This window comes from Panulirus ornatus, chromosome 49 (assembly GCF_036320965.1).
Source record: "Panulirus ornatus isolate Po-2019 chromosome 49, ASM3632096v1, whole genome shotgun sequence".
In the NCBI taxonomy this organism is placed as follows: domain Eukaryota; kingdom Metazoa; phylum Arthropoda; class Malacostraca; order Decapoda; family Palinuridae; genus Panulirus; species Panulirus ornatus.
In genome coordinates this window covers 14,490,106-14,517,208 of record NC_092272.1, presented here as the reverse complement: position 1 = coordinate 14,517,208, position 27,103 = coordinate 14,490,106, and the positions used below count along the sequence as shown (strand labels likewise).

At 40.4% G+C, this 27,103-nt stretch overlaps 1 protein-coding gene, 1 non-coding gene and 1 pseudogene across 2 annotated transcripts; 1 reads left to right on the top strand and 2 right to left on the bottom strand.

The window, feature by feature from the left end:
* Window positions 1-13,895: 13,895 nt before the first annotated feature.
* Window positions 13,896-13,969, top strand: TRNAN-GUU (transfer RNA asparagine (anticodon GUU)). Its single transcript has one exon. It is a non-coding gene; the product is annotated as a tRNA-Asn (tRNA).
* Window positions 13,970-16,622: 2,653 nt separating this feature from the next.
* LOC139764282 (uncharacterized) lies at window positions 16,623-17,840 on the bottom strand (annotated as a pseudogene).
* A 293-nt stretch (window positions 17,841-18,133) lies between these two features.
* On the bottom strand, window positions 18,134-18,808 carry LOC139764281 (uncharacterized; the record flags this gene model as incomplete). The annotated part of the gene is made up of 1 exon (XM_071690766.1): window positions 18,134-18,808. A coding segment is annotated over exon 1 (675 nt), but the record flags the coding sequence as incomplete, so codon positions are not given.
* Window positions 18,809-27,103: the final 8,295 nt, after the last annotated feature.

Here is a 27,103-nt window from a genome sequence, read left to right as displayed (position 1 = left end):
CGGACTTTGGATCCAACAAGGTTATAGATTCTCCTGATTACAATTAAGAGATGAATTCCCCCCGAGCGTGCGTGGGGCCCGGCGTATGTTGCTAGAGAGCCGTTTCCCCTCCGGGTTTTCCCCATGAGTACTACACTTCACATTGTCCTACGGACCTTAACCACGTCTTAAATGATACGTAGATAGATAATGCGACAACTGGGATAACTTATTTCCCCAAAAAAAAAACGAAAGTCTTTATGAAAAGCTTTTATAAGAATAGACCGTGGTCCCGGGCGGGTCTTTGCATCAACGTACTTAATGAAACCTCGACTACTAAGACAGTGGCCGTGCGGGGCTTTGCATCAACGACCTTACTTTACCCGATACAAACAGTGGTCCGTGTCTGGGCTTTTCATCAACTACCTTAACTTGACCTCGACTACTAAGACAGTGGTCCGTGTCGGGCTTTGCATCAACTACCTTAAATTACCTGACTACCAAGACAGTGGTCGTGTCTGGGCCTTTTCATCAACATACGTTAACTTGCTGCTCAAAAAGATAAACGGGTTTTGAGCTACTTTTGTGGGCTACTTTTAACACAAGATTTAAATTCCTATATAAGATACATGTAACAGGTTTGTCAGGGGTTTAAATATAAAAAAGCATTAAAGGTGCAGTTACTATATGGTAGGGTATTTACCAAGTGTCGTCATCGTTCATCGGGGGTTAATCTTACCCAATCTTTTCGACAACAGTTACTCTGCCGTCAGGCAAATGACGCTTTGGAATCCACACCTGGCTTTTCTGGGGGTTTAGATGAATCAATTTTTAACCCCCCCTCCTTACCTCGCCTGACCATCCCTCCTCATTAAGTCCCCTACCTCACAGATCACTTAGTTTGTCGAGGCTAAATGCTCTGTATATCTCTTACAAAATTTTTTAAATGAAAAAATCAAGATATCAAACATCCAATTCAAATTTTATCTTGAATGATTATAGTTTAAGGTAAAGTGAAATAAAACGCTCAGAAAAAAAATTTTTTATATAGAGTAAATAGACAAGGTCCAAAAAAGCTGCTACGCGTAACTTACATAATTTGATTGCCGAAAAAGGTTTAAAATAAAATTTCTCGAAGAGTTATTTTTTAAAAAGTGTCCACTTTGCTTAGACATTTTTTTTAATCAAGTTTATAATATACTTCATTAAAAAAAAAATGCTTTAAAAGATTGCTTAAGGTGATAATACAGGTTAATTTTTCATGAAATTTTTTATAAAATTTATAGTAATGCACCGATACCACAGCTCCCTTTCCAACTCCAGGCCCCACAAAACTTTCCATGGTTTACCCCAGACGCTTCACATGCCCTGGTTTAATCCAGTGACAGCACTTCGACCACGGCAAACCACATCGTTCCAATTCATTTTATTCCTTACACGCCTTTCACCCTCCTGCATGTTCAGGTCCCGATTGCTCAAAATCTTTTTCACTCCACCCTTCCACCTCTGACACATATATCCTCTTTGTCAATCTTTTCCTTCCCCTAACCCCCGCGTGCGCGCGAGGTAGCGCTAGGAAAAGACAACAAACCACATTCGTTCACACTCAGTCTCTAGCTATCATGTATAATGCACAGAAACCACAGCTCCCTTTCTACATCCAGGCCCCACAAAACTTTCCATGGTTTACCCCAGACGCTTCACATGCCCTGGTCTAATCCACTGACAGCACTTCGACCCCGGTATACCACATCGTTCCAATTCATCTTAATACTTACACGCCTTTCACCCTCCTATATGTTCAGGTCCCGATCGCTCAAAATCTTTTTCACTTCATCCTTCCACCTCTGACACATATATCCTCTTTGTCAATCTTTCCTCACTCATTCTCTTCATGTGACCAAACTATTTCAATACACCCTCTTCTGCTCTCTCAACCACACTCTATTTACCACCACTCATCTCTTACCCTATTATTACTTACTCGATCAAACCACCTCACACCACATATTGTCCTCAAACATCTCACCTCCAACACATCCACTCTCCTCCGCGCCTACGCCTAGCAACCATATAACATTTTTGGAACCACTATTCCCTCAAACATATCCACCTTTGCCCTCCACACATTCTTCAAAGCTCAAAAAACTTCGCCCCTCCCCCACTCTGTGACTGACTTCCGCTTCCATGGTTCCATTCAATGCCAAATCCATCCCCAGGTATCTAAAACACTTCACTTCCTCCAGTTTTTCTCCATTCAAACTTACCTCCCAATTTACTTGTCCCACAACCCCACTGAACCTAATAACCTTGCTCTTACTTACATCTACTCTCAGCTTTCATCTTTCAAACACACACACACACACATATATATATATATATATATATATATATATATATATATATATATATATATATATATATATATATATATATATATATATATATAAATATATATATATATATATATATATATAGGAAAGAATCACAATTTTGCGCGTGATCAAGATAGTTTTATGAGTCCACGGGGAAAATGAAACACGAAAAGTTCCCAAGTGCACTTTCGTGTAATAATCACATCATCAAGGGAGACACAAGAGAGAAATATAACAATCAGTTGATATACATCGAAGAGACGAAGCTAGGACGTTATTTGTTAACATGTGATTGTCCAAAACATACATCGAGCGTTCATAAACTTATTTTACAAATCTTATCAACAATAAAGTTATCTTATTTGTATAGACCATCACTAATATTAAGATTATAATTCTTTGTGTATTTAGTAATAGAAGATTCAATAATATTTCTCTTGGTAATAGAGTTAGAGTTAATAACTGAGATGGCGTTACTTCAGTCAATACAATGATCACAGTTTTTAACGCGATTAAACGAGGCATTTGATTCTTGTCCCATTCTTATACTATATTTATGTTGCTTAAGTCTAAAAGAAAGATCCTTATCAGACTGACCAACATAAAATTTATCACAGTTTCCACGAGGCACTTTATAGATGCATCCAAGAGAATTTTCGTGTTTCATTTTCCCCGTGAGCTCATAGGAATATGTATATATATATATATATATATATATATATATATATATATATATATATATATATATATATATATATATATATATATATATATATATATATAGGGGAGAAAGAATACTTCCCACGTATTCCCTGCGTGTCGTAGAAGGAGACTAAAAGGGAGGGAGCTGGTGGCTGGAAATCCTTCCCTCTCGTTTTTTTTTAATTTTCCAAAAGAAGGAACAGAGAAGGGGGCCAGGTGAGGATTTTCCCTCTAAGGCCCAGTCCTCTGTTCTTAACGCTACCTCGCAAACGCGGGAAATGGCGAATAGTATGAAAAAAAAAGAAATATATATATATATATATATATATATATATATATATATATATATATATATATATATATATATATATATATATATATATATATATATGGGAGATGTATAAAAGAAAGAGACAGGAGGTCAAGAGAGAGGTGCAAGAGGTGAAAAAGAGGGCAAATGAGAGTTGGGGTGAGAGAGTATCATTAAATTTTAGGGAGAATAAAAAGATGTTCTGGAAGGAGGTAAATAAAGTGCGTAAGACAAGGGAGCAAATGGGAACTTCAGTGAAGGGGGTGTTTTGAAATGGTTTGGGCACATGGAGAGAATGAGTGAGGAAAGATTGACCCAGAGGATATATGTGTCGGAGGTGGAGGGAACGAGGAGAAGTGGGAGACCAAATTGGAGGTGGAAAGATGGAGTGAAAAAGATTTTGTGTGATCGGGGCCTGAATATGCAGGAGGGTGAAAGGAGGGCAAGGAATAGAGTGAATTGGTTCGATGTGGTATACCTGGGTTGACGTGCTGTCAGTAGATTGAATCAGGGCATGTGAAGAGTCTGGGGTAAACCATGGAAAGCTGTGTAGGTATGCATATTTGCGTGTGTGGACGTGTATGTATATACATGCGTATGGGGGTGGGTTGGGCCATTTCTTTCGTCTGTTTCCTTGCGCTACCTCGCAAACGCGGGAGACAGCGACAAAGCAAAATATATATATATATATATATATATATATATATATATATATATATATATATATATATATATATATATATATATATATATTTGCGTGGTTCAGATGCGCGTAACCAACTCCGAAGTTTTAACCTTTTACTAATGAGTCTCTGATACCTTTTGCCATCACAGGAGAAATTCCAGAAGTATACATTTAGAAAAAGGAAATCCCAGTGATCTTGCTGTTGGACCCAGAAAATGCTTTACATCATCAGGTCTCGCCCGGTTATTAGATCCAGGAATTCCTGGAATTTTCTCTCCAGTCCCAAAAACTCCCTGTAATACCCCTGTTCCTGCATGGGGAAGTCCCATGGCCTTTTCCATACACTGGACGACTCTTCCAGTGCCTACCTATGCCTGAGGTTGGTCCAGACTCTTATGTTTTGCCTCAGGAAAATCAATGATCTTTCCTGGACGACCGGGGGTCCTTCCAGATGTTTTTACGGAGGCCCGGATACCCCCCCGTTATTCTGTGCTCACAGTTTAGAATCCTTGATATTCTAAGTCCACACACACACACACGAAGAAGGCCCAAAATCTTTTGTTAAAGCACTGAATTTCCAAAATCTTTTGGCTCCAGTTAACGAATTACGTCGCCTGGAACGTAGAAGAATACCCAGTTTTCTGAGAATGATAATAAAGAAAATTTCCCCACTGAAATATTTGCAATATTTTTATCCCTCGTTTGGGGATTTCTAGAATCCCGTGTCCAGAGGGGCAGATCCCCAGAACTTCATATCGAGTGCCCAGAAATCCCTGTCATCTTGTTCATTTATCAGAAGATCAACAAACCACTGTATTCACTTCAAGAAATTCCCAAGGTCTTGTTAGGGCATCTGAGGATTTAATCATCGTGCCTCAGCATTTGGAAAAAGACATAAATCAGGTGGAAAAAAGAATGACCATGATTTTCCTATATATTTCCCTATATCAAGGATCTCTATGCAAGTTCTCAAGGTAGACACAGAAATGCTCAAATTATTACCAATTTTAGTTCAGCATTTATTTAGGAAATGATCTGCCGTTTGTCTGATATGAAAACCTTTTGAAAATATTTTCAAAGAATTTACATATGTGAATGAGCAAGTCTCTTCTAATTACAATTTGCCTCTCAGGTCTTTGTGAAATTCTGCCGAAAACAATAGGTGGAATGACCGAGAGGAGACAGACACCACCGCATCAGTAATCGCTCCTCACACACTGAGGAAGGATAACAGGGAGAAACAACAGACGAGGACAGATCCTATCACGGAGAGAGAGAGAGAGAGAGAGAGAGAGAGAGAGAGAGAGAGAGAGAGAGAGAGAGAGAGAGAGAGAGAGAGAGAGAGAGAGAGAGAGAGAGAGAGCTATTGAGACACGGGGCCCCCCCACACACACACACAGAGCGAGACATTGGATCCAACAAGGTTATAGATTCTCCTGATTACAATTAAGAGATGAATTCCCGCCAGAGCTGTGCTGTGTGGCCAGGCGTATGTTGCTAGAGAGCCGCTTCCCTCCTGCTGTCCTCCATGATGTACTACACTTCACATTGTCCTACAGGGACCTTAATCCTACGTCTCTCACATATGATACGTAAGATAGATAATGCGACAACGATGTGTGATAACTTATTCCCCATAAATGTTACGTTAAAGTCTTTATGAGAAAGCTTTCTTCATAGATGAGATAGACAGTGGTCCGTGTCTGGGTCTTTGCATCAACGTACGTTAACTGAACCTCGACTACTAAGACAGTGGTCCGTGTCTGGGTCTTTGCATCAACGTACCTTAACTTGACCTCGACTACTAAGACAGTGGTCCGTGTCTGGGTCTTTGCATCAACGTACCTTAACTTGACCTCGACTACTAAGACAGTGGTCCGTGTCTGGGTCTTTGCATCAACATACGTTAACTTCACCTCGACTACCAAGACAGTGGTCTGTGTCTGGGGCCTTTGCATCAACATACGTTAACTTAGCTGCTCAAAAACGATAAACGGAATCTTGAGCTACGTTAGTGGACTACTTTTATACACAATGATTAATTCCTATAGTAAGATCACATGTAATCAGGTTTGTCAAGGGTTAAGTATATAAGCATTCAAAGGTGCATGTTACTATATGGTGAGGATAGTTACCAAGTGTCGTCATCGTTCATCGGGAGTTAAGTCTTACCCAATCTTACGACACACATGTTATTCTCTGACCGTCAGGCAAATGACGCTTTGGTAATCCACACCTGAGTCTTCTTCTGGGGTTCAGATGAATCAATTGTTAACCCACCCTCCTTACCTCGCCTGACCATCCACTCCTCATTAAGTCCCCTACCTCACAGTCATCACTTACGTTACGTCGAGGCTAAATGAACTCTGTATATCATCTTACAAAACTTTAAGTGATAAATAGTCAGAGATATCAAACATCCATATTCAATTTGATCTTGAATGATTATAGTATTAAGGTAAAGATGAAGATATAGCGCTCAGTAACCTAATTCTTTATATAGAGTAAATAGACAAGTGTCCAAATTGCTGCTACGCGTAACTTACATATATTTGATATGCCGTAAAGGTTACATATATAATGTGTCTCGAAGAGTTATTTATATAAGTGTCCACTTTGCTTAGACATGTTTTTAATACAAGTTGATAATATACTTCATTGAAATAAAGATGCTTCAATAGATTGCGTATAATGGCTGATAATACAGGTTAATTTTGCATGAAATTTATATAAATTGATAGTTCAGTCTCTAGCTGTTATGTGTAATGCACCGAAACCACTGCTCCCTTTCCACATCCACGCCAAACAGACCTTTCCATGGTTTACCCCAGACGCTTCACATGCCCTGGTTCAATCCATCGACAGCACGTCGACCCCGGTACACCACATAGTTCCAATTCACTCTATTTCTTGCACGCCTTTCATCCTCCTGTATGTTCAGGTCACGATCGCTTAAAATCTTTTTCACTCCATCCTTCCACCTCCAATTTGGTCTCCCGCTTCTCTTTCTTCCCTCCAAATTTGACACATATATCCTCTTTGTCAATCTTTCCTCATTCATTCTTTCCATGTGTCCAAACCATTTCAACACACTTTCTTCTGCTCTCTCAACCACATGCTTTTTATCTACACACATCTCTCTTAACTTTTCACTCCTTACCCGATCAATCCACCTCACACCACATATTGTCCTTAAACATCTCATTTCCAACACATCCACCCTCCTCCGCAAAACCCTATTTATAACCCATGTCTCACAACCATATAGCATTGATGGAACCACTATTCCTTCAAACATACCCAATTTTGCTCTCCGAGATAACATTCTTGTCTTCCACACATTCATGAACGCTCCCAGAACCTTCGCCCCCTCCCCTACCCTGTGACTCACTTCCATTTCCATGGTTCCATCAGCTATTAAGTCCGCTCTCAGATATGTAAAACACTTCATTTCTTCAGTTTTCTCTCCATTCAAACCTACCTCCCAGTTAACTTGTCCCTTAACCCTACTGAACCTGATAACCTTACTCTCATTCACATTTTCTATCAACTTTCTTCTTTCACACACTTTACAAAACTCATTCACTAACCTCTGCAGTTTCCCACCCAAATCAGCCACCAGCGCTGTAACATCAGCGAGCAACAACAACAATTAGTGTTCCGATCCTAACCCCCTTTAACAACGATGGGTCTCGATCCCTCAACACACTGGCTTAGGCTTAGCATCTGAAGTAATTGTTTCGGTTCATACAACAGGCCATGTAAAACCCGTTGCCTTAAGGTAAGAGCAGAGAGAATCATTTCTAACAACATACCCGAATTCAGACTTTTAACATGTTAAGCAAAAACGATCATTATATTGAAAATGATAACAAATATATGATATAATCCAAAATATAAGATATTCTATATCGCGGACTCGCCATCGTAGCTTTTTATCATATTTGACCTGAAATCTAATATATATATATATATATATATATATATATATATATATATATATATATATATATATATATATATATATATATTTATAAATCATACTTTGTCGCTGTCTCCCCCGTTAGCAAGGTAGCGCAAGGAAACAGACGAGAGAACGGCCCAACTCACTCACATAGACATATACATAAACGCCCACACATGCACATATACATATTTATACATTTCAACGTATACATACATAGACGTACACAGACATATACATATATACACGTGTACGTATTCATACATGCTGCCTTCATCCATTTTCGCCACCTCCCCGCCACACATGATATGGCATTCCAATCCCACTTGTGCTCGCGAAGTAGCGCTAGGAAAAGACGAAAAAAGGCCACATTCGTTCACACGCAGTCTTTAGCTGTTATGTGTAATGCTCCAAAGTCACAGCTCCCTTTCCATATCCAGGCCCCATAAAACTTTCCATGGTTCATCCTAGACGCTTCACATGCCCTGGTTCAATCCATTGACAGCACGTCGACCCCAGTATGCCACATCGTTCCAATTCACTCTATTCATTGCGTGCCTTTCGCCCTCCTGTATGTTCAGGCCCCGATCGCTCAAAATCTTCTTCACTCCATCTTTCCACCTCCAATTTGGTCTCCCACTTCTCGTTCCCTCCAACTCTGACACATTTATCCTCATAGTCAATCTTTCCTCACTCATTCTCTCCATGTGACTAAACCATTTCAATACACCCTTTTCTGCTCTCTCAACCACGTTCTTTTTATTACCACACATCTCTCTTACCCTTTCATTGCTTACTCGATCAAACCACCTCACACCACATATTGTCCTCAAACTTCTCATTTCAAATACATCCGCCCTACTCCGGATGTATGCATGCCTCACATCCATATAACATTGTTGGAACCACAATCCCTTCAAACGTACCCAATTTTGCTCTCCGAGATTACGTTCTCGCCTCCCACACATTCTTCAACGCTTACAGAACCTTCGCGCCCTCCCTCACCTTGTGACTCCTTTCCGCTTCCATGGTTCTATCCGCTGCCAAATCCACTCCCAGCTATCGAAAACACCTCACTTCCTTCAATTTTTCTCCATTCGAACTTACCTCCCAATTTACTTGTCTTTCAACCCTACTGGACCTAATAACCTTGCTCTTATTCATATTTACTCTCAGCTTTCTTCTTTCACACACTTTACCAAACTCAGTCACCAACTTCTGCAGCTTCTCACCCGAATCAGCCACCAGCGCTGTATCATCAGCAAATAACAACTGACTCACTTCCTAAGCCCATTCATCCACAACAGACTGCATATTTGCCCCTCGCTACAAAACTCTTGCACTCACCTCCCTAACAACCCCATCCATAAACAAATTAAACAACTATGGAGACATCACGCACCCCTGCCACAAACCGACATTAACTGGGAACCATTAACTTTCCTCTCTTCCTACACGTACACATGCCTTACATCCTCGATAAAAACTTTTCACTGCTTCTAGCTTGCCTCCCACACCATATACTCTTAATGCCTTCCACAGTGCATCTCTATCATCTCTATCATATGCCTTCTCCAGATCCATAAATGCTACATACAAATCCATCTGTTTTTCTAGGTATTTGTCACATACATTCTTCAAAGCAAACACCTGATCCACACATCCTCTACCACCTCTGAAAACCACACAGCTCTTCCCCACATAATTTCCGAGAACACTCACCTTTATCCCCTTTGCCTTTGTGTTACCGAACTATGCATGCATCCCTCCAATCCTCAGGCACTTCACCATAAACCATACATATATCGATGTTTTAGAAGGAGGTATATAATGTGAGTAAGACAAGATAACAAATGGGAACATCGGTGAAGGGGACAAATGGGGAGGTAATAACAAGTAATGGTAAAGTGAGATGGAGATGGAGTGAGCATTTTGAAGGTTTGTTGAATGTGTTTGATGATAGAGTGGCAGATATAGGGTATTTTGGTCGAGGTAGTGTGGGAAGTGAGAGGGGTCAGGGAGTATGATTTGGTAAACAGAGAAGAGGTCTGCGTTAGGGGTGCGTGATGTCTCCATGGTTGTTTAATTTGTTTATGGATGGGGTTGTTAGGGATGTGAATGCAAGAGGTTTAGAGAGAGGGGCAAGTATGCAGTCTGTTGTGGATAAGAGAGCTTGGGAAGTGAGTCAGTTGTTGTTTGCTGATGATACATCGATGGTGGCTGATTTGGGTGAGAAACTGCAGAAGTTTGGTAAAATGCGTGAAAGAAGAAAGCTGAGAGTAAATGTGAATAAGAGCAAGGTTATTAGGTACAGTAGGGTTGAGGGGCAAGTCAACTGGGAGGTAAGTTTGAATGGAGAAAAACTGGAGGAAGTGAAGTGTTTTAGATATATGGGAGTGGATTTGGCAGCGGATGGAACCATGGAAGCGGAAGTGAATCATAGGGTGGGGGAGGGGGCGAAAGTTTTGGGAGAGTTGAAAAATGTGTGGAAGTCGAGAAAGTTATCTTGGAAAACAAAAATGGGTATGTTTGAAGGAATAGTGGTTCCAACAATGCTATATGGTTGCGAAGTGTGGGCTATAGATAGAGTTGTGCGGACGAGGGTGGATGTGCTGGAAATGAGATGTTTGAAGACAATATGTGGTCTGAGGTGGTTTGATCGAGTAAGTAATGAAAGGGTAAGAGAGATGTGTGGTAATAAAAAAAGTGTGGTGGAGAGAGAGCAGAAGAGGGTGTTTTGAAATGGTTTGATCACATGGAGAGAATGAGTGAGGAAAGATTGATCAAGAGGATATATGTGTCAGAGGTGGAGGGAACGAGAAGTGTGAGACCAAATTGGAAGTGGAAAGATGGAGTGAAAAAGATTTTGAGCGATCGGGGCCTGAACATGCAGGAGGGTAAAAGGCGTGCAAGGATTGAACCAGGGCATGTGAAGCGTCTGGGGTAAACCATGGAAAGTTTTGTGGGGCCTTGGATGTAGAAAGGGAGCTGTGGTTTCTGTGCATTATACATGATAGCTAGAGACTGAGTGTGAACGAATGTGGCCTTTGTTGTCTTTTCCTAGCGCTACCTCGCGCGCATGCGAGGGGAGGGGACTCTCGTTTCATATGTGGAAGGGTGGCGACGGAAATGAGTAAAGGCAGCAAGTACGAATTATGTACATGTGTATATATGTATATGTCTGTGTATGTATACATATGTATATGTTGAATGTATAGGTATGTATATGTGCGTGTGTGGACATGTATGTATATACATGTGTATGTGGGTGGGTTGGCCATTAATGCTCACACATGCACACGTAAATTGGTTACGTGGTGAGGGTTGGCTTGGGTAGCTAGATGTGTCGTGGACCAGTTTTTATGTTCTCGCTTCTTGTTAATTCTTTCATGATTATTTAATGATAATACGTTGGTCTTAAAGTTGCTTGGGGACAAAAATTAAAGTTCTTAAGACTAGTTATTAAGACAGATTCAATGACCTTACGTGTAGCATAATCAGCAGAGGGGTATGGAATAATTGCATTTTCAACGTCTACAGAATGATCGTTTTCATGGCAGTGTTTCGCAATTTTTGTGGTATTCCCTCCGTATTGAGCTGTCATACTCAGTAGACCATCATACTTAAGGTCGTGCTGTCATACTCAGTAGACCATCACAATTAAGGTCGTGCTATCATACTTAGTAGACCATCATACTTAAGGTCGTGCTGTCATACTCAGTAGACCATCACAATTAAGGTCGTGCTATCATACTTAGTAGACCATCATACTTAAGGTCGTGCTATCATACCAGGTAGACCATCATACTTAAGGTCGTACAGTCCTATTTATTAGACCATCATACGTAAGGTCGTGCTGTCATACTAAGTAGACCATCATACTCAAGGTCGTGCTATCATACTTAGTAGACCAGCATACCTAAGGTCGTGCTATCATACTAGGTAGACTATCATACTTAAGGTCGTACTGTCATATTTATTAGACCATCATACTTAAGGTCGTGCTGTCATACTCATTAGACCATCATACTTAAGGTCGTGCTGTCATACTAAGTAGACCATCATACTTAAGGTCGTGCTGTCATACTCAGTAGACCATCACAATTAAGGTCGTGCTATCATACTAAGTAGACCATCATACTTAAGGTCGTGCTATCATACTTAGTAGACCATCATACATAAGGTCGTGCTATCATACTCAGTAGACCATCACAATTAAGGTCGTGCTGTCATACTCAGTAGACCACCACAATTAAGGTCGTGCTATCATACTAAGTAGACCATCATACTTAAGGTCGTGCTATCATACTTAGTAGACCATCATACTTAAGGTCGTGCTATCATACAAGGTAGACCATCATACTTAAGGTCGTACTGTCATATTTATTAGACCATCATACTTAAGGTCGTGCTGTCATACTCATTAGACCATCACAATTAAGGTCGTGCTGTCATACTAAGTAGACCATCATACTTAAGGTCGTGCTGTCATACTAAGTAGACCATCATACTTAAGGTCGTGCTGTCATACTAAGTAGACCATCATACTTAAGGTCGTGCTGTCATACTTAGTAGACCATCATACTTAAGGTCGTGCTATCATGCCAGGTAGACCATCATACTTAAGGTCGTACAGTCCTATTTATTAGACCATCATACTTAAGGTCGTGCTGTCATACTCATTAGACCATTATACTTAAGGTCGTGCTGTCATACTAAGTAGACCATCATACTTAAGGTCGTGCTGTCATACTAAGTAGACCATCATACTTAAGATCGTGCTGTCATACTCAGTAAACCATCACAATTAAGGTCGTGCTATCATACTCAGTAGACCATCATACTTAAGGTCGTGCTGTCATATTTAGTAGGTCATCATATTCAATATCGTCCCGTCTTGTTCAGTAGGTCATCATACCCGAGGGTCGTACCATTGTGCTCACTAGGTCATCATACTCAAGTGTCTTCTTATGTGCTCAGTATGCCATCATACCCAAGAGTTATATCGTTATGTTCAGTATGCCATCATACTCTGGAGTTACACCGTTATGCTCAGTATGCCATCATACCCGAGGGGTATACCGTTATGCTCAGTATGCCATCATACCCGAGGGGTATACCGTTATGCTCAGTATGCCATCATACTCAAGGGTTATACAGTTATGCTCAGTATGCCATCATGCTCAAGGGTTATACAGTTATGCTCAGTATGGCATCATACTCAAGATTTGTACCGTTATGCTCAGTATGCCATCATACTCAAGGGTTATACAGTTATGCTCAGTATGCCATCATGCTCAAGGGTTATACAGTTATGCTCAGTATGCCATCATACTCAAGATTTGTACCGTTATGCTCAGTATGCCATCATACTCAAGGGTTATACAGTTATGCTCAGTATGCTATCATACTCAAGATTTGTACCGTTATGCTCAGTATGCCATCATACTCAAGATTTGTACCGTTATGCTCAGTATGCTATCATACTCAAGGGTTATACCGTTATGCTCAGTATGCCATCATACTCAAGGGTTATACCGCTATGCTCAGTATGCCATCATACTCAAGGGTTATACAGTTATGCTCAGTATGCTATCATACTCAAGGGTTGTACCATTATGCTCAGTATGAAATCATACTCAAGGGTTGTACCATTATGCTAAGTATGCTATCATACTCAAGGATTGCACCGTTATGCTCAGTATGAAATCATACTCAAGGGTTGTACCATTATGTTCAATATACCATCATACTCAAGGATTTTACCGTTATGCTAAGTATGCTATCATACTCAAGGACCGTACCGTCTTGCTGAGGATATTAAAGATGGTTCTGAGGCTGAGGTAAACAGCGTTCATATTTACCTCACTGAGGCGAGAGGCCTCCGTGGCTCAATTGGTTAGCGCGTTCGGCTGTTAACCGAAAGGTTGGTGGTTCGAGCCCACCCGGGGGCGATCTTTTATAACCGTCTATTGACGTTTACTTACCCCAGCCACCATATATATATATATATATATATTTATTTGTAAAATAAACATAAGAAGCAAGAGGACCAATCATCATTTTAGGTGGATTATTTATACATAAACATACACGTAAACTTCAGCTATATAAGTTAGTTAAGTTTTGTCAGAAGAACTTGGTAAGTACACCCTTCCCTTGTCTCTCTCTACTATCATGGAACAAGTTAAGGTTTCATCATTAGATGGTAAGTTTGTGTTCAGTAATGATCAATGTCTACCAATACTCGATATGGCCATGGTAAACTCCCTCTCCTGCCATGTTAATAATACTTTGAAGTTTAACTTCTCCTCAACTTTATATTAACAGGTGCACAACTACTTTATGTTGTTATTACTTCGATTATTGTGGTTCATGCTGTTGTTAACGTTATGGGTGTTGGCTTGACTGGTTGTAGGTGATGGTATGGCTGGTAGACTGACCGGTTGTGACTGATATCATGTCTTCTGGCTAGAAAAGTTGTGATTGGAGTTATGGTTGTAGGCTTCGTTGCTTGTAGGTGACATTAAGGCTTGTGGCTTGATTGCTTGTGAAATGGTTATGGGTGATGTCATAACTGCTCGTTCGACTGGTTTAGAGTGATTCATGGCTGCTAGTTAGACTGGTTGTAAATGGTTGTGACTGATGTTATGGCTCCTGGCTTGACTGGTTGTGAATGGCATAATGCTTGCTTGCTTGACTGGTTGTGAATGATGCTATGGCTACTGGCTTGATGAAATGGCTTTCGACTTGACTGGTTGTGAATGATGTTATGATTTCTGGCTTGGCCTGTTGTAGGTAATGTTATTCCTGATGGATTGACTAAGTGTAGGTAGTGTTCTGAATGCTGGCTTGACCGGTTGTAACTAGTCTTGTGGTTTTAAGCTTGACTGGTTGTGACTTTTGCTATGGCTGCTGGCTTGACTAAATGTGATTAAGGTAAAGGTTGATGGCTTGACTGGTTGTGATTGATGTTGTGGTTGCTGGTTTGACTGGTTGTGACTGATATATGATTGCTAGCTTGATTGGTTGTGACTGGTGTTGTGGCTGCATATAAGACTTGGTTGTGACTGATGTTATAGCTGCTGGTTATAAATGATTTTACGGCCTCTGTCTTCATGGTTGTGACTGATGTTATTGTTGCTAGCTTGACTGGTTGTGAATGATGTTATGGTTGGTAGCTTGACTGGTTGTGACTGATGTTATGGTTGGTAGCTTGACGGATTGTGAATGATGTTTTGGCTGGTAGCTTGACTGGTTGTGAATGATGTTATGGCTGGTAGCTTGACTGGTTGTGAAAGATGTCATGATTGGTAGCTTGACTGGTTGTGAATAATGTTATAGCTGGTAGCTTGACGGATTGTGAATGATGTTTTGGCTGGTAGCTTGACTGGTTGTGAATGATGTTAAGGTTGGTAGCTTGACTGGTTGTGAATGATGTTTTGGCTGGTAGCTTGACTGGTTGTGAATGATGTTATGGCTGGTAGCTTGACTGGTTGTGAATGATGTTATGGTTGGTAGCTTGACTGGTTGTGAATGATGTTATGGTTGGTAGCTTGACTGGTTGTGAATGATGTTATGGCTGGTGGCTTGACTGGTTGTGAATGATGTTATGGTTGGTGATTTGACTGGTTGTGAATGATGTTATTGACTGGTTGTGAATGATGTTATGGCTGGTAGCTTGACTGGTTGTGAATGATGTTATGGCTGGTAGCTTGACTGGTTGTGAATGATGTTATGGTTGGTAGCTTGACTGGTTGTGAATGATGTTATGGTTGGTAGCTTGACTGGTTGTGAATGATGTTATGGCTGGTGGCTTGACTGGTTGTGAATGATGTTATGGTTGGTGATTTGACTGGTTGTGAATGATGTTATGATTGGTAGCTTGACTGGTTGTGAATGATGTCATGGTTGGTAGCTTGACTGGTTGTGAATGATGTCATGATTGGTAGCTTGACTGGTTGTGAATGATGTTATGGCTGGTAGCTTGACTGGTTGTGAATGATGTTATGGCTGGTAGCTTGACTGGTTATGAATGATGTTATGGCTGGTAGCTTGACTGGTTGTGAATGATGTTATGGCTGGTAGCTTGACTGGTTGTGAATGATGTTATGGTGGTAGCTGTCTGGTTGTGAATGATGTTATGGCTGGTAGCTTGACTGGTTGTGAATGATGTTATGGCTGGTAGCTTGACTGGTTGTGAATGATGTTATGGCTGGTAGCTTGACTGGTTGTGAATGATGTTATGGCTGGTAGCTTGACTGGTTGACTGGTTATGAATGATGTTATGGCTGGTAGCTTGACTGGTTGTGAATGATGTTATGGCTGGTAGCTTGACTGGTTGACTGGTTGTGAATGATGTTAAGGCTGTTGGCTTGACTGGTTTGGTTGTGACTGACGTACGTAATTACTTGATATTCCCTTCCTGGCACCAGTTGTAGTAACTTCTGCTCCTTTTCGTGTTCATCTTGCCTTCTGGTGGTTGTTCTGTATTGTTGCTTTTGTTATTGTTGTGAAGGAGGAAGGGGGGGGGGGAAGGAATTCCTGTTTCTTTTACTTTAGTGGTTATTTTTGCTCTTTTAGAGGAAAGTATTACTTTTTTTTTTTTTAGAAGAAGGTGTTGTTAGTATTGTTCGCATAGTTGTTAGTATTGTTGTTGTGGTTGTTCATGTAGTTGCTGGGATTGTTGTTGTGGTTGTTAATGTAGTTTTTAGCATTGTTGTTGTGGTTGTTCATGTAGTTTTTAGCATTGTTGTTGTGGTTGTTCATGTAGTTGCTGGGATTGTTGTTGTGGTTGTTAATGTAGTTTTTAGCATTGTTGTTGTAGTTGTTCATGATTTTGTTAGTATTGTTGCTGTGGCTATTCATGTAGTTGTTAGTATTGTTGCTGTGGTTGTTCATGTATTTGCTAGCACTGTAGTTGTGGTTTTGCATGTAGTTGTTAGTATTGTTGTTGTGGTTGTTCATAAAGTTGTTAGCATCATTGTTGTGGTTGTTCATGTAGTTGTGAGCACTGTTGTTGTGGTTGTTCATGTAGTTGTTAGCACTGTAATTGTGGTTGTTCATGTACTTGTTAGTATTGTTGTTGTGGTGATTCATGTAGTTTTTAGCAATGTTGTTGTGGTTGTTCATGTAGTTGTTAGTATTGTTGTTGTGGTTGTTCATAAAGTTGTTAGTCTTGTTGTTGTGATTGTTCATGTAGTTGTTAGTATTGTTGTTGTGGTTGTTCATATAGTTGTTAGTCTTGTTGTTGTGATTGTTCATGTAGTTGTTAGTCTTGTTGTTGTGGCTGTTCATGTAGTTGTTAGCATTTTTGTTGTGGTTGTTCATGTAGTTGTTAGTATTGTTGTTGTGGTTGTTCATTTAGTTGTTAGCATTGTTGTTTTGGTTGTTAATGTAGTTGTTAGTATTGTTGTTGTGGTTGCTCATTTAGTTGTTAGCATTGTTGTTTTGGTTGTTCATGTAGTTGTTAGCATTGTTCTCGTGGTTGTTCATACAGTTGTTGGTATTGTTGTTGTGGTTGTTTATTTAGTTCTTAGCATTGTTGTTGTGGTTGTTCATGTAGTTGTTGGGGTTGTTGTAGTGTTTGCTCATGTAGTTCTTAGCATTTTTGTTGTGGTTGTTCATGTAGTTGCTAGTATTGTTGTTGTGGTTGTTCATGTAGTTGTTAGTATTTTTGTTGTGGTTGTTCATGTAGTTGTTAGTATTTTTGTTGTGGTCGTTCGTGTAGTTGTTAGCACTGTAATTGTGGTTGTTCATGTAGTTGTTCGTATCGTTGTTGTGGTTGTTCATGTAGTTGTTATTATTGTTGTTTTGGTTGTTCATGTAGTTGTTAGTGTAGTTGTTGGGTTGTTTGTTGTTTGTGTGTTGTTGTGGTTGTTCATGTAGTTGTTAGTGTTTGTTGTTGTGGTTGTTCATGTAGTTGTGAGCATTGTTGTTGTGGTTGTTCATGTAGTTGTTAGCTATGTTGTTGTGGTTGTTCAAGTTGTAGTATGTAGCTGTGGTTGTTCATATAGTTGTTAGTGGTTGTTCATGTAGTTGTTAGTATTGTTGTTGTGGTTGTTCATGTAGTTGTTAGTATTGTTGTTGTGGTTGTTCATGTAGTTGTTAGTATTGTGGTTGTGGTTGTTCATGTAGTTTTTAGTATTTTTGTTGTGGTTGTTCATATAGTTGTCAGTATTGTTGTTGTGGTTGTTCATGTAGTTGTTAGTATTGTTGTTGTGGTTGTTCATGTAGTTGTTAATATTGTTGTTGTGGTTGTTCATGTAGTTGTTAGTGTTGTTGTTGTGGTTGTTCATGTAGTTGTTAGTATTGTTGTTGTGATTGTTCATGTAGTTGTTAGTATTGTTGTCGTGGTTGTTCATGTAGTTGTTAGTATTGTTGTTGTGATTGTTCATATAGTTGTTAGTATTGTTGTTGTGGTTGTTCATGTAGTTGTTAGTATTGTTGTTGTGATTGTTCATGTAGTTGTTAGTATTGTTGTCGTGTTTGTTCATGTAGTTGTTAGTATTGTTGTTGTGATTGTTCATATAGTTGTTAGTATTGTTGTTGTGGTTGTTCATGTAGTTGTTAGTATTGTTGTTGTGGTTGTTCATATAGTTGTTAGTATTGTTGTTGTGGTTGTTCATGTAGTTGTTAGTATTGTTGTCGTGGTTGTTCATGTAGTTGTTAGTATTGTTGTTGTGATTGTTCATATAGTTGTTAGTATTGTTGTTGTGGTTGTTCATGTAGTTGTAAGTATTGTTGTTGTGGTTGTTCATGTAGTTGTTAGTATTGTTGTTGTGGTTGTTCATGTGGTGGAAAGCACTGTTGTTCTACTTTCAGTAGCAGGTATTGTTGTTATTGTTCTTGTAGTGGAGAGTTCTGCTATTGTTATTGTTCTGAAGGCGGAAGGTGTTGTTACTGTTGTTGTTCATGTATCTGTTAGTAATGCTGTTGTGCTTGTTCATGTAGTCGTTAGCACTGTAGTTGTGGTTGTTCTTGTAATTGTAAGTAATCTGTTGATATCGCTTCCGTTGTTTCTCTTCCTGTTGTTGTTGCTTCTGTTGAATATGATATTACTGTCATTCCCGTTGTAGCTGCTGTTGTTCATGTTGTTGTTGTTATTGTTGTTGTTGTTGTTATTGTTGTGTATGATGTTATTGTTGTTCACTTTGTAGGTAGTGTCACTCATGTTGTTGTTGTTGTTGTTGTTGTTGTTGTTGTTGTTGTTTTTGTGTATGATGTTATTGTTGTCCACTGTGTAGGTAGTGTCACTCATGCTCTTGTTGTTGTTGTTGTTGTTGTTGTTGTTGTTGTTCTTGTTCTTGTTTTTGTTGTTGTCGTCGAATATGATGCTGTTGTCGTTCTCTTTGTAGCTGTTGTCACTCATGTCGTCGTTGTTGTTGTTGTTGTTGTTGTTGTCGCTCATGTTGTTGTTGTTGTTGTTGTCACTCATGTCGTTGCTGTTGCTGTTGTTGTTGTTATTATTGTTGTTCTTGTTCTTGTTGTCACTCATAAGTTTCTTGTAGTTGTTGCTGTTGTCACTCACTTTGTAGCTGTTTCACCCATGTTTTTGTTGTTGTTATTTCAGTTGTTGCTACCACTGTTACCGTTGTAGATGACGTCATTCATGTCGTTATTTCTTGCTGGTAACACTGTCATGGTTGTCTACGTTATTGATGTTGGTATAACTGTCGTAGTTTTCACATTATTGACAGTGGTGACGTGGTTGTAGATGTCATCCTCGAAGCTACAACTTTCGTGTTGTCAAAGTTACCGTTATTACTACTGATGTTGTTGTTGTCAACGTTGTAGCTACTACTGCCGTGGTTGTTAACGTCACCGTTGTAGCTACTACTACTGCCGTGGTTGTTAACGTCACCGTTGTAGCTACCACTACTGCCGTGGTTGCTAACGTCACTGTTGTTGTTATTACTGCCGTGGTTGTTAACGTCACCGTTGTTGCTATTACTGCCGTGGTTGTTAACGTCACTGTTGTTGCTATTACTAGTAGCCGTGGTTGTCAACGTCACCGTTGTAGCTACTACTGCTGTGGTTGTTAACGCCCCCGTTGATGCTATTACTGCTGTGGTTGTTAACGTCACTGTTGTTGCTATTACTGCCGTGGTTGTAAACGTCACAGTTGCTGCTACTACTGCCGTAGTTGTTAACGTCACTGTTGTTGCTTTCACTGCCGTGATTGTTAACGTCACTATTGTCGCTATTACTGCCGTGGTTGTTAACGCCACTGTTGTTGCTATTACTGCCGTGGTTGCTAACGTCACCGTTGTTGCTATTACTGCCATGGTTGTTAACTTCACTGTTGTTTCTATCACTGCCGTGGTTGTTAACGTCATCGTTGTAGCTATTACTGCCGTGGTTGTAAACGTCACAGTTGCTGCTACTACTGCCGTGGTTGCTAACGTCACCGTTGATGCTATTACTGCCGTGGTTGTTAACGTCACTGTTGTTGCTATCACTGCCGTGATTGTTAACGTCACCGTTGATGCTATTACTGCCGTGGTTGTTAACGTCACTATTGTCGCTATTACTGCCGTGGTTGTTAACGTCACTATTGTCGCTATTACTGCCGTGGTTGTTAACGTCACTATTGTCGCTATTACTGCCGTGGTTGTTAACGTCACTATTGTCGCTATTACTGCCGTGGTTGTTAACGTCACTATTGTCGCTATTACTGCCGTGGTTGTTAACGTCATCGTTGTAGCTACAAGCGTGGTTGCTCCTGAGAAAATCAAGACGTCGCTTCGTATCAAATAAAAATTAAGGAAATGAAAATACAGGAAACCTTGAGGGGCTGGAGTGTGGTATAATCCATGTTATAATTTACCCTGACCCCGCAAATCGCTTCACAAATAGCCAACATTAACGCTACTCAAAAGTCTGTTGCAAACTTGGATGTTGGCAAGTCTGGAACCTGACTTTTATGCAGTCTTAATGCATGCTATTCGTAACGTAAATGTGTTCGCTCTTGGGTAAGTGATATCAGACACTGTACGAACCTCCAGCTGTTCAAGGCCATATTACGAAATGTTTCAGGGTAAAACAAGCCAAGATAATTACCTCACACTTGTACTACGAGAAGTTATATATCTTCAAATGAATCTCCGGTGACAGAGCCAAACAAAACACATGAGCAGTAGACTATAATGCCATTATAAAGGGTATCCACTACTCCTTAAGAACAGAGATTAATCAATGAATAGGATTAAGTGATTATAAAGAGGTCTGTCATCATCACAGAACATCTCTGCACACTAGGATGTGAGAAAACAACACCAGTCAACATGGACACTTGAGATCTCAAAAGTTCCTCCTCTGGTCAGTAGTGACCTCTGAACCTTCCAGTGGTGTCAGTTGTCGTCACAAGAGCAACAGATCACCTTAATTTGAAGAAAAACTGATCATCAATTGTGCATTTATGGTCTCCATTATGCATCAAAAAATGATCGCTTGATGTCAGAAATCCTGCTGACTCTATCATATGTACAATGCCTACGAGTTATACGAAATATACAATATATTCAGTGTTAAGAAATATCGATTCATTAATTATAGAGAAACTAAAGCTGATAATTTAATGTTAAAACTTTCCTTTTATCATATCGAAGATAATAAATGTTTTAATGTTAAAAGTACTGAACATCTGGTTATGAGAAATACTTAAAGATATCAAAGGAAAAACTGACCAGATCAAATGAGGTGTTAATCATTTAATTACGTTCACGTAATATGTTGTGAGATGAATAAATTAAACCAGAAGGAATCTTAAAGCTCATAAATTGAGTGAGTATCAACCACTCTGATCCTCTGTGTAAACCTGTATACTCTCTCTCTCTCTCTCTCTCTCTCTCTCTCTCTCTCTCTCTCTCTCTCTCTCTCTCTCTCTCTCTCTCTCTCTCTCATGACGGCATGACGTAATACGTACGCATATGAAGACAAACTTTACTAGGGTGTGAAAAATATCATGTTTGTTTGAAAGAGAGGAGCAAGAGAACAACAGTTACTCAACAGAGGGAGAAGAACTTTTTAAGTTGACATAATTGGAAATATTAAACATAGATAATTAGAAAGAGATACAGTAAGTGTTTCGAGGGTTTGTTGAATGTGTTTGATGACAGAGTGACAGATATAGGGTGTTTTGGTCGGGGTGGTATGCGAAGTGAGAGGGTCAGGGAGAATGGTTTGGTAAACAGAGAACAGGTGGTGAAAGCTTTGCGGAAGATGAGAGACGACAAGGCGGCTGGCTTGGACGGTATTGCAGTGGAACTTATTAAAAAAGGGGGTGACGGTGTTGTTGATTGGTTGGTAAGGATATTCAATGTATGTATGGTTCATGGTGAAGTGCCTGAGTACTAGCGGAATGAATGCATAGTGCCATTGTACAAAGGCAAAGAAGATAAAGGTGAGTGTTCAAATTACAGAGGCATAAGTTAGTTGAGTATTCCTGGGAAACTATATGGGAGGATATTGATTGAGAGGGTAAAGGCATGTACAGAGCATCAGACTGGGGAAGAGCAATGTGGTTTCAGAAGTGGTAGAGGATGTGTGGATCAGGTGTTTGCTTTGAAGAATGTATGTGAGTACTTAGAAAAACAAATGGATTTGTATGTAGCATTTATGGACCTGAAGAAGGCATATGATAAGGTACATAGAGATGCTTTGTGGAAGGTATTGAGAGTATATGGTGTGGGAGTTAAGTTGCTAGAAGCAGTGAAATTTTTTTTACCAAGGATGTAAGGCATGTGTACGAGTAGGAAGAGACGAAAGTGACTGGTTCCATGTGAATGTCGGTTTGTGGCAGGGATGCATGATGTCTCCATGGTTGTTAAATTTGTTTATGGATGGGGTGGTTAGGAGGTTAATGCAAGAGTTTTGGAACGAAAGGCAAGTTTACAGTCTGTTGTGGATGAGAGGAATTGGGGAGTGAGTCAGCTATTGTTCGCTCATGATACAGCGCTGGTTGCTGATTCGAGTGAGAAACTGCAGAAGTTGGTGACTAAGTTTGGTAAAGTGTGTGAAAGAAGAAAGCTGAGAGTAAATACGAATAAGAGCAAGGTTATTAGGCTTAGTAGGGTTTAGGGACAAGTCAACTGGATGGTAGATTTCAATGGAGAAAATTGAAGGAAGTAAAGTGTTTAGATATCTGGGAGTGGATTTAGCAACGGATGGAACCATGGAAGCGGAAGTGAGTCACAGGGTGGGGGTGGGGGCGAAAGTTCTGGGAGCGTTGAAGAATGTGTGGAAGTCTAGAACATCATCTTGGAGAACAAAAATGGGTATGTTTAAAGGAAAAGTGGTTCCAACAATGATATATGGTTGCGAGGCGTGGGCTATAGATAGAGTTGTGCAGAGGAAGGTGGATGTTCTGGAAATGAGATGTTTGAGGACAATATGTGGTGTGAAATGGTTTGATCGAGTCTGATCGAGTTTGATCCAAGCCCCACAAACCTTTCCATGGTTTACCCCAGACGCTTCACATGCCCTGCTTCAATCCATTGACAGCACGTCGACCCCGTTATACCACATCGTTCCAATTCAATCTATTCCTTGCACGCCTTTCACCCTCCTGCATGTTCAGGCCCCGATCACTCAAAATCTTTTTTATTCCATCTTTCCACCTCCAATTTGGTCTCCCAGTCCTCCTCGTTCCCTCCACCGATGACACATATATCCTCTTGGTCAATGTTTCCTCACTCATTCTCTCCACGTGACCAAACCATTTCAAAACACACTTTTCTCTCTCAACCACACTCATTTTATTTCCACACCTCTCGCTTACCCTTTCATTACTTACTCGATCAAACCACCTCACAACAGATATTGTCCTCAAACATCTCATTTCCAGCACATCCACCCTTCCGCGCACAACTCTCTCTATGGCCCACGCCTCGCAACCATACATCATTGTTGGAACCACTATTCCTTCAAACATACCCATTTTTGCTCTCGAAGATAATATTTCGACTTCCACACATTCTTCAGCGCTCCCAGAACTTTCGCCCCCTCCCCCACCCTATGATTCACTTCAACTTTCATGGTTCCATCCGCTGCCAAATCCACTCCCCGATATCTAAAACACTTTACTTCCTCCAGTTTTCCTCCATTCAAACTTACCTCCCAATTGACTTGTCCCTCATTCCTACTGTACTTAATAACCTTGCTCTTATTCACATTTACTCAGCTTTCCTCTTGCACACACTTTACCAAACTCAGTCACCAGCTTCTGCAGGTTCTCATATGAATCAGCCACCAGCGCTGTATCATCAGCGAACAACAACTGACTCACTTCCCAAGCACTCTCATCCACAACATACTGCATACTTGCCCCTCTTTCAAAAACTCTATAATTCACCTCCCTAACAACTCCATCCATAAACAAATTAAACAACTATGGAAACATCACGCACCCCTGCCGCAAACCTACATTCACTGAAAACCAATCACTTTCCTGTCTTCCTACACGTGAACACGCTTTACATCCTCGATAAAAACTTTCCACTGCTTCTAACAACTTGCCTCACACACCATATATTCTTAATACCTTCCACAGAGCATCTCTATCAACTCTATCACATGCCTTCTCCAGATCCATAAATGCTACATACAAATCCATTTGCTTTTCTAAGTATTTCCCACATACATTCTTCAAAGCAGACTCCTGATCCACACATCCTCTAACACTTCTGAAGCCACACTGCTCTTCCACAATCTGATGCTCTGTACATGCCTTCACCCTCTCAATCAATACCCTCCCATATAATTTACCAGGAATACTCAACAAATTTATACCTCTGTAATTTGAGCACTCACTCTTATCCCCTTTGCCTTTGTACAATGGCACTATGCAAGCATTCCGCCAATCCTCAGGTACCTCAACATGAGTCGTACATACATTAAATAATCTTACCAAACTCTCAAAAATACAGTCGCCTCCTTTTTTGATAAATTCCACTGCAATACCATCCAAACCCGCTGCCTTGCCGGCTTTCATCTTCCACAAAGCTTTTACTACTTCTTCTCTGTTTACGAAATCATTCTCCCTAACCCTCTCAATTTGCACAAAACCTCGACCAAAACACCCTATATCTGCCACTCTATCATCAAACACATTCAACAAACCTTCAAAATACTCACTCCATCTCCTTCTCACAATACCATTACTTGTTTTCACCTCCCCATTAGCCCTCTTCACCGAAGTTCCCATTTGTTCCTTTGTCTTACGCATTTTATTTACCTCCTTCCAAAATATCTTTTTATTCTCCTTAGACTTTTATGATACTCTCACCCCAACTCTCATTTGCCCTCTTTTTCACCTCTTGCACCTTTCTCTTGACCTCCTGCCTCTTTCTTTTATACATCTCCCACTCATTTGTATAATTTTCCTGCAAAAATCGTCCAAATGCCTCTCTCTTCTCTTTCACTAATAATCTTACTTCTTCATCCTACCACTCACTACCCTTTCTAATCTGCCCACCTCCCACTCTTCTCATGCCACAAGCATCTTTTGCACAAGCCATCACTGCTTCCCTAAATACATCCCATTCCTCCCCCACTCCTCTTAAGTCCCTTGTTCTCCCTTTTTTTCCATTCTGTACTTAGTCTCGCCCGGTACTTCCTCACACAAGTCTCCTTCCCAAGCTCACTTACTCTCACCAGTCTCTTCTCCCCAACATTCTCTCTTCTTTTCTGAAAACCTCTACAAATCTTCACCTTCGCCTCCACAAAATTATGATCAGACATCCCTCCAGTTGCACCTCTCAGCACATTAACATCTAAAAGCCTCTCTTTCGCGCACCTATCAATTAACACGTAATCCAATAACGGTCTCTGGCCATCTCTCCTACTTACATATGTATACTTATGTATATCTCTCTTTCTAAACCAGCCCACCTCCCACTCTTCTCATGCCACAAGCATCTTTTGCACAAGCCATCACTGCTTCCCTAAATACATCCCATTCCTCCCCCACTCCTCTTACGTCCCTTGTTCTTCCTTTTTTTCCATTCTGTACTTAGTCTCGCCCGGTACTTCCTCACACAAGTCTCCTTCCCAAGCTCACTTACTCTCACCAGTCTCTTCTCCCCAACATTCTCTCTTCTTTTCTGAAAACCTCTACAAATCTTCACCTTCGCCTCCACAAAATAATGATCAGACATCCCTCCAGTTGCACCTCTCAGCACATTAACATCTAAAAGCCTCTCTTTCGCGCACCTATCAATTAACACGTAATCCAATAACGGTCTCTGGCCATCTCTCCTACTTACATATGTATACTTATGTATATCTCTCTTTCTAAACCAGGTATTCCCAATCACCAGTCCTTTTTCAGCACATAAATCTACAAGCTCTTCACCATTTCCATTTACAACACTAAACACCCCATGTACACCAATTATTCCCTCAACTGCCACATTACTCACATTTGCATTCAAATCACCCATCACAATAACCCGGTCTCGTGTATCAAAACTACTAACACACTCACTCAGCTGTTCCCAAAACACTTGCCTCTCGTGATCTTTCTTCTCATGCCAGGTGCATATGCACCAATAATCACACATCTCTCTCCATCAACTTTCAATTTTACCCATATCAATCTAGAGTTTACTTTCTTACACTCTATTACATACTCCCACCACTCCAGTTTCAGGAGTAGTGCTACTCCTTCCCTTGCTCTTTTCCTCTCACTAAACCCTGACTTTACTCCCAAGACATTCCCAAACCGCTCTTCCCCTTTACCCTTGAGCTTCATTTTACTCAGAGCCAAAACGTCCAGGTTACTTTCCTCAAACATACTGCCTATCTCTCCTTTTTTCTCATCTTGATTATATTCATGCACATTTAGACACCCCAATCAGAGACTTCGAGGAGGATGAGCACTCCCCGCGTGACTCCTTCTTCTGTTTCTCCTTTTAGAAAGTTAAAGTACAAAGAGAGGAGGGTTTTCAGCCCCCCGCCCCCGTCCCTTTTAGTCGCCTTTTACGACACGTGAGGAATGCGTGGGAAGTATTCTTTCTCCCCTATCCCTAGGGATATATATTGCATGAGGTTAGAGTGGTGCACATGATCTAGTGTACTATATGCAT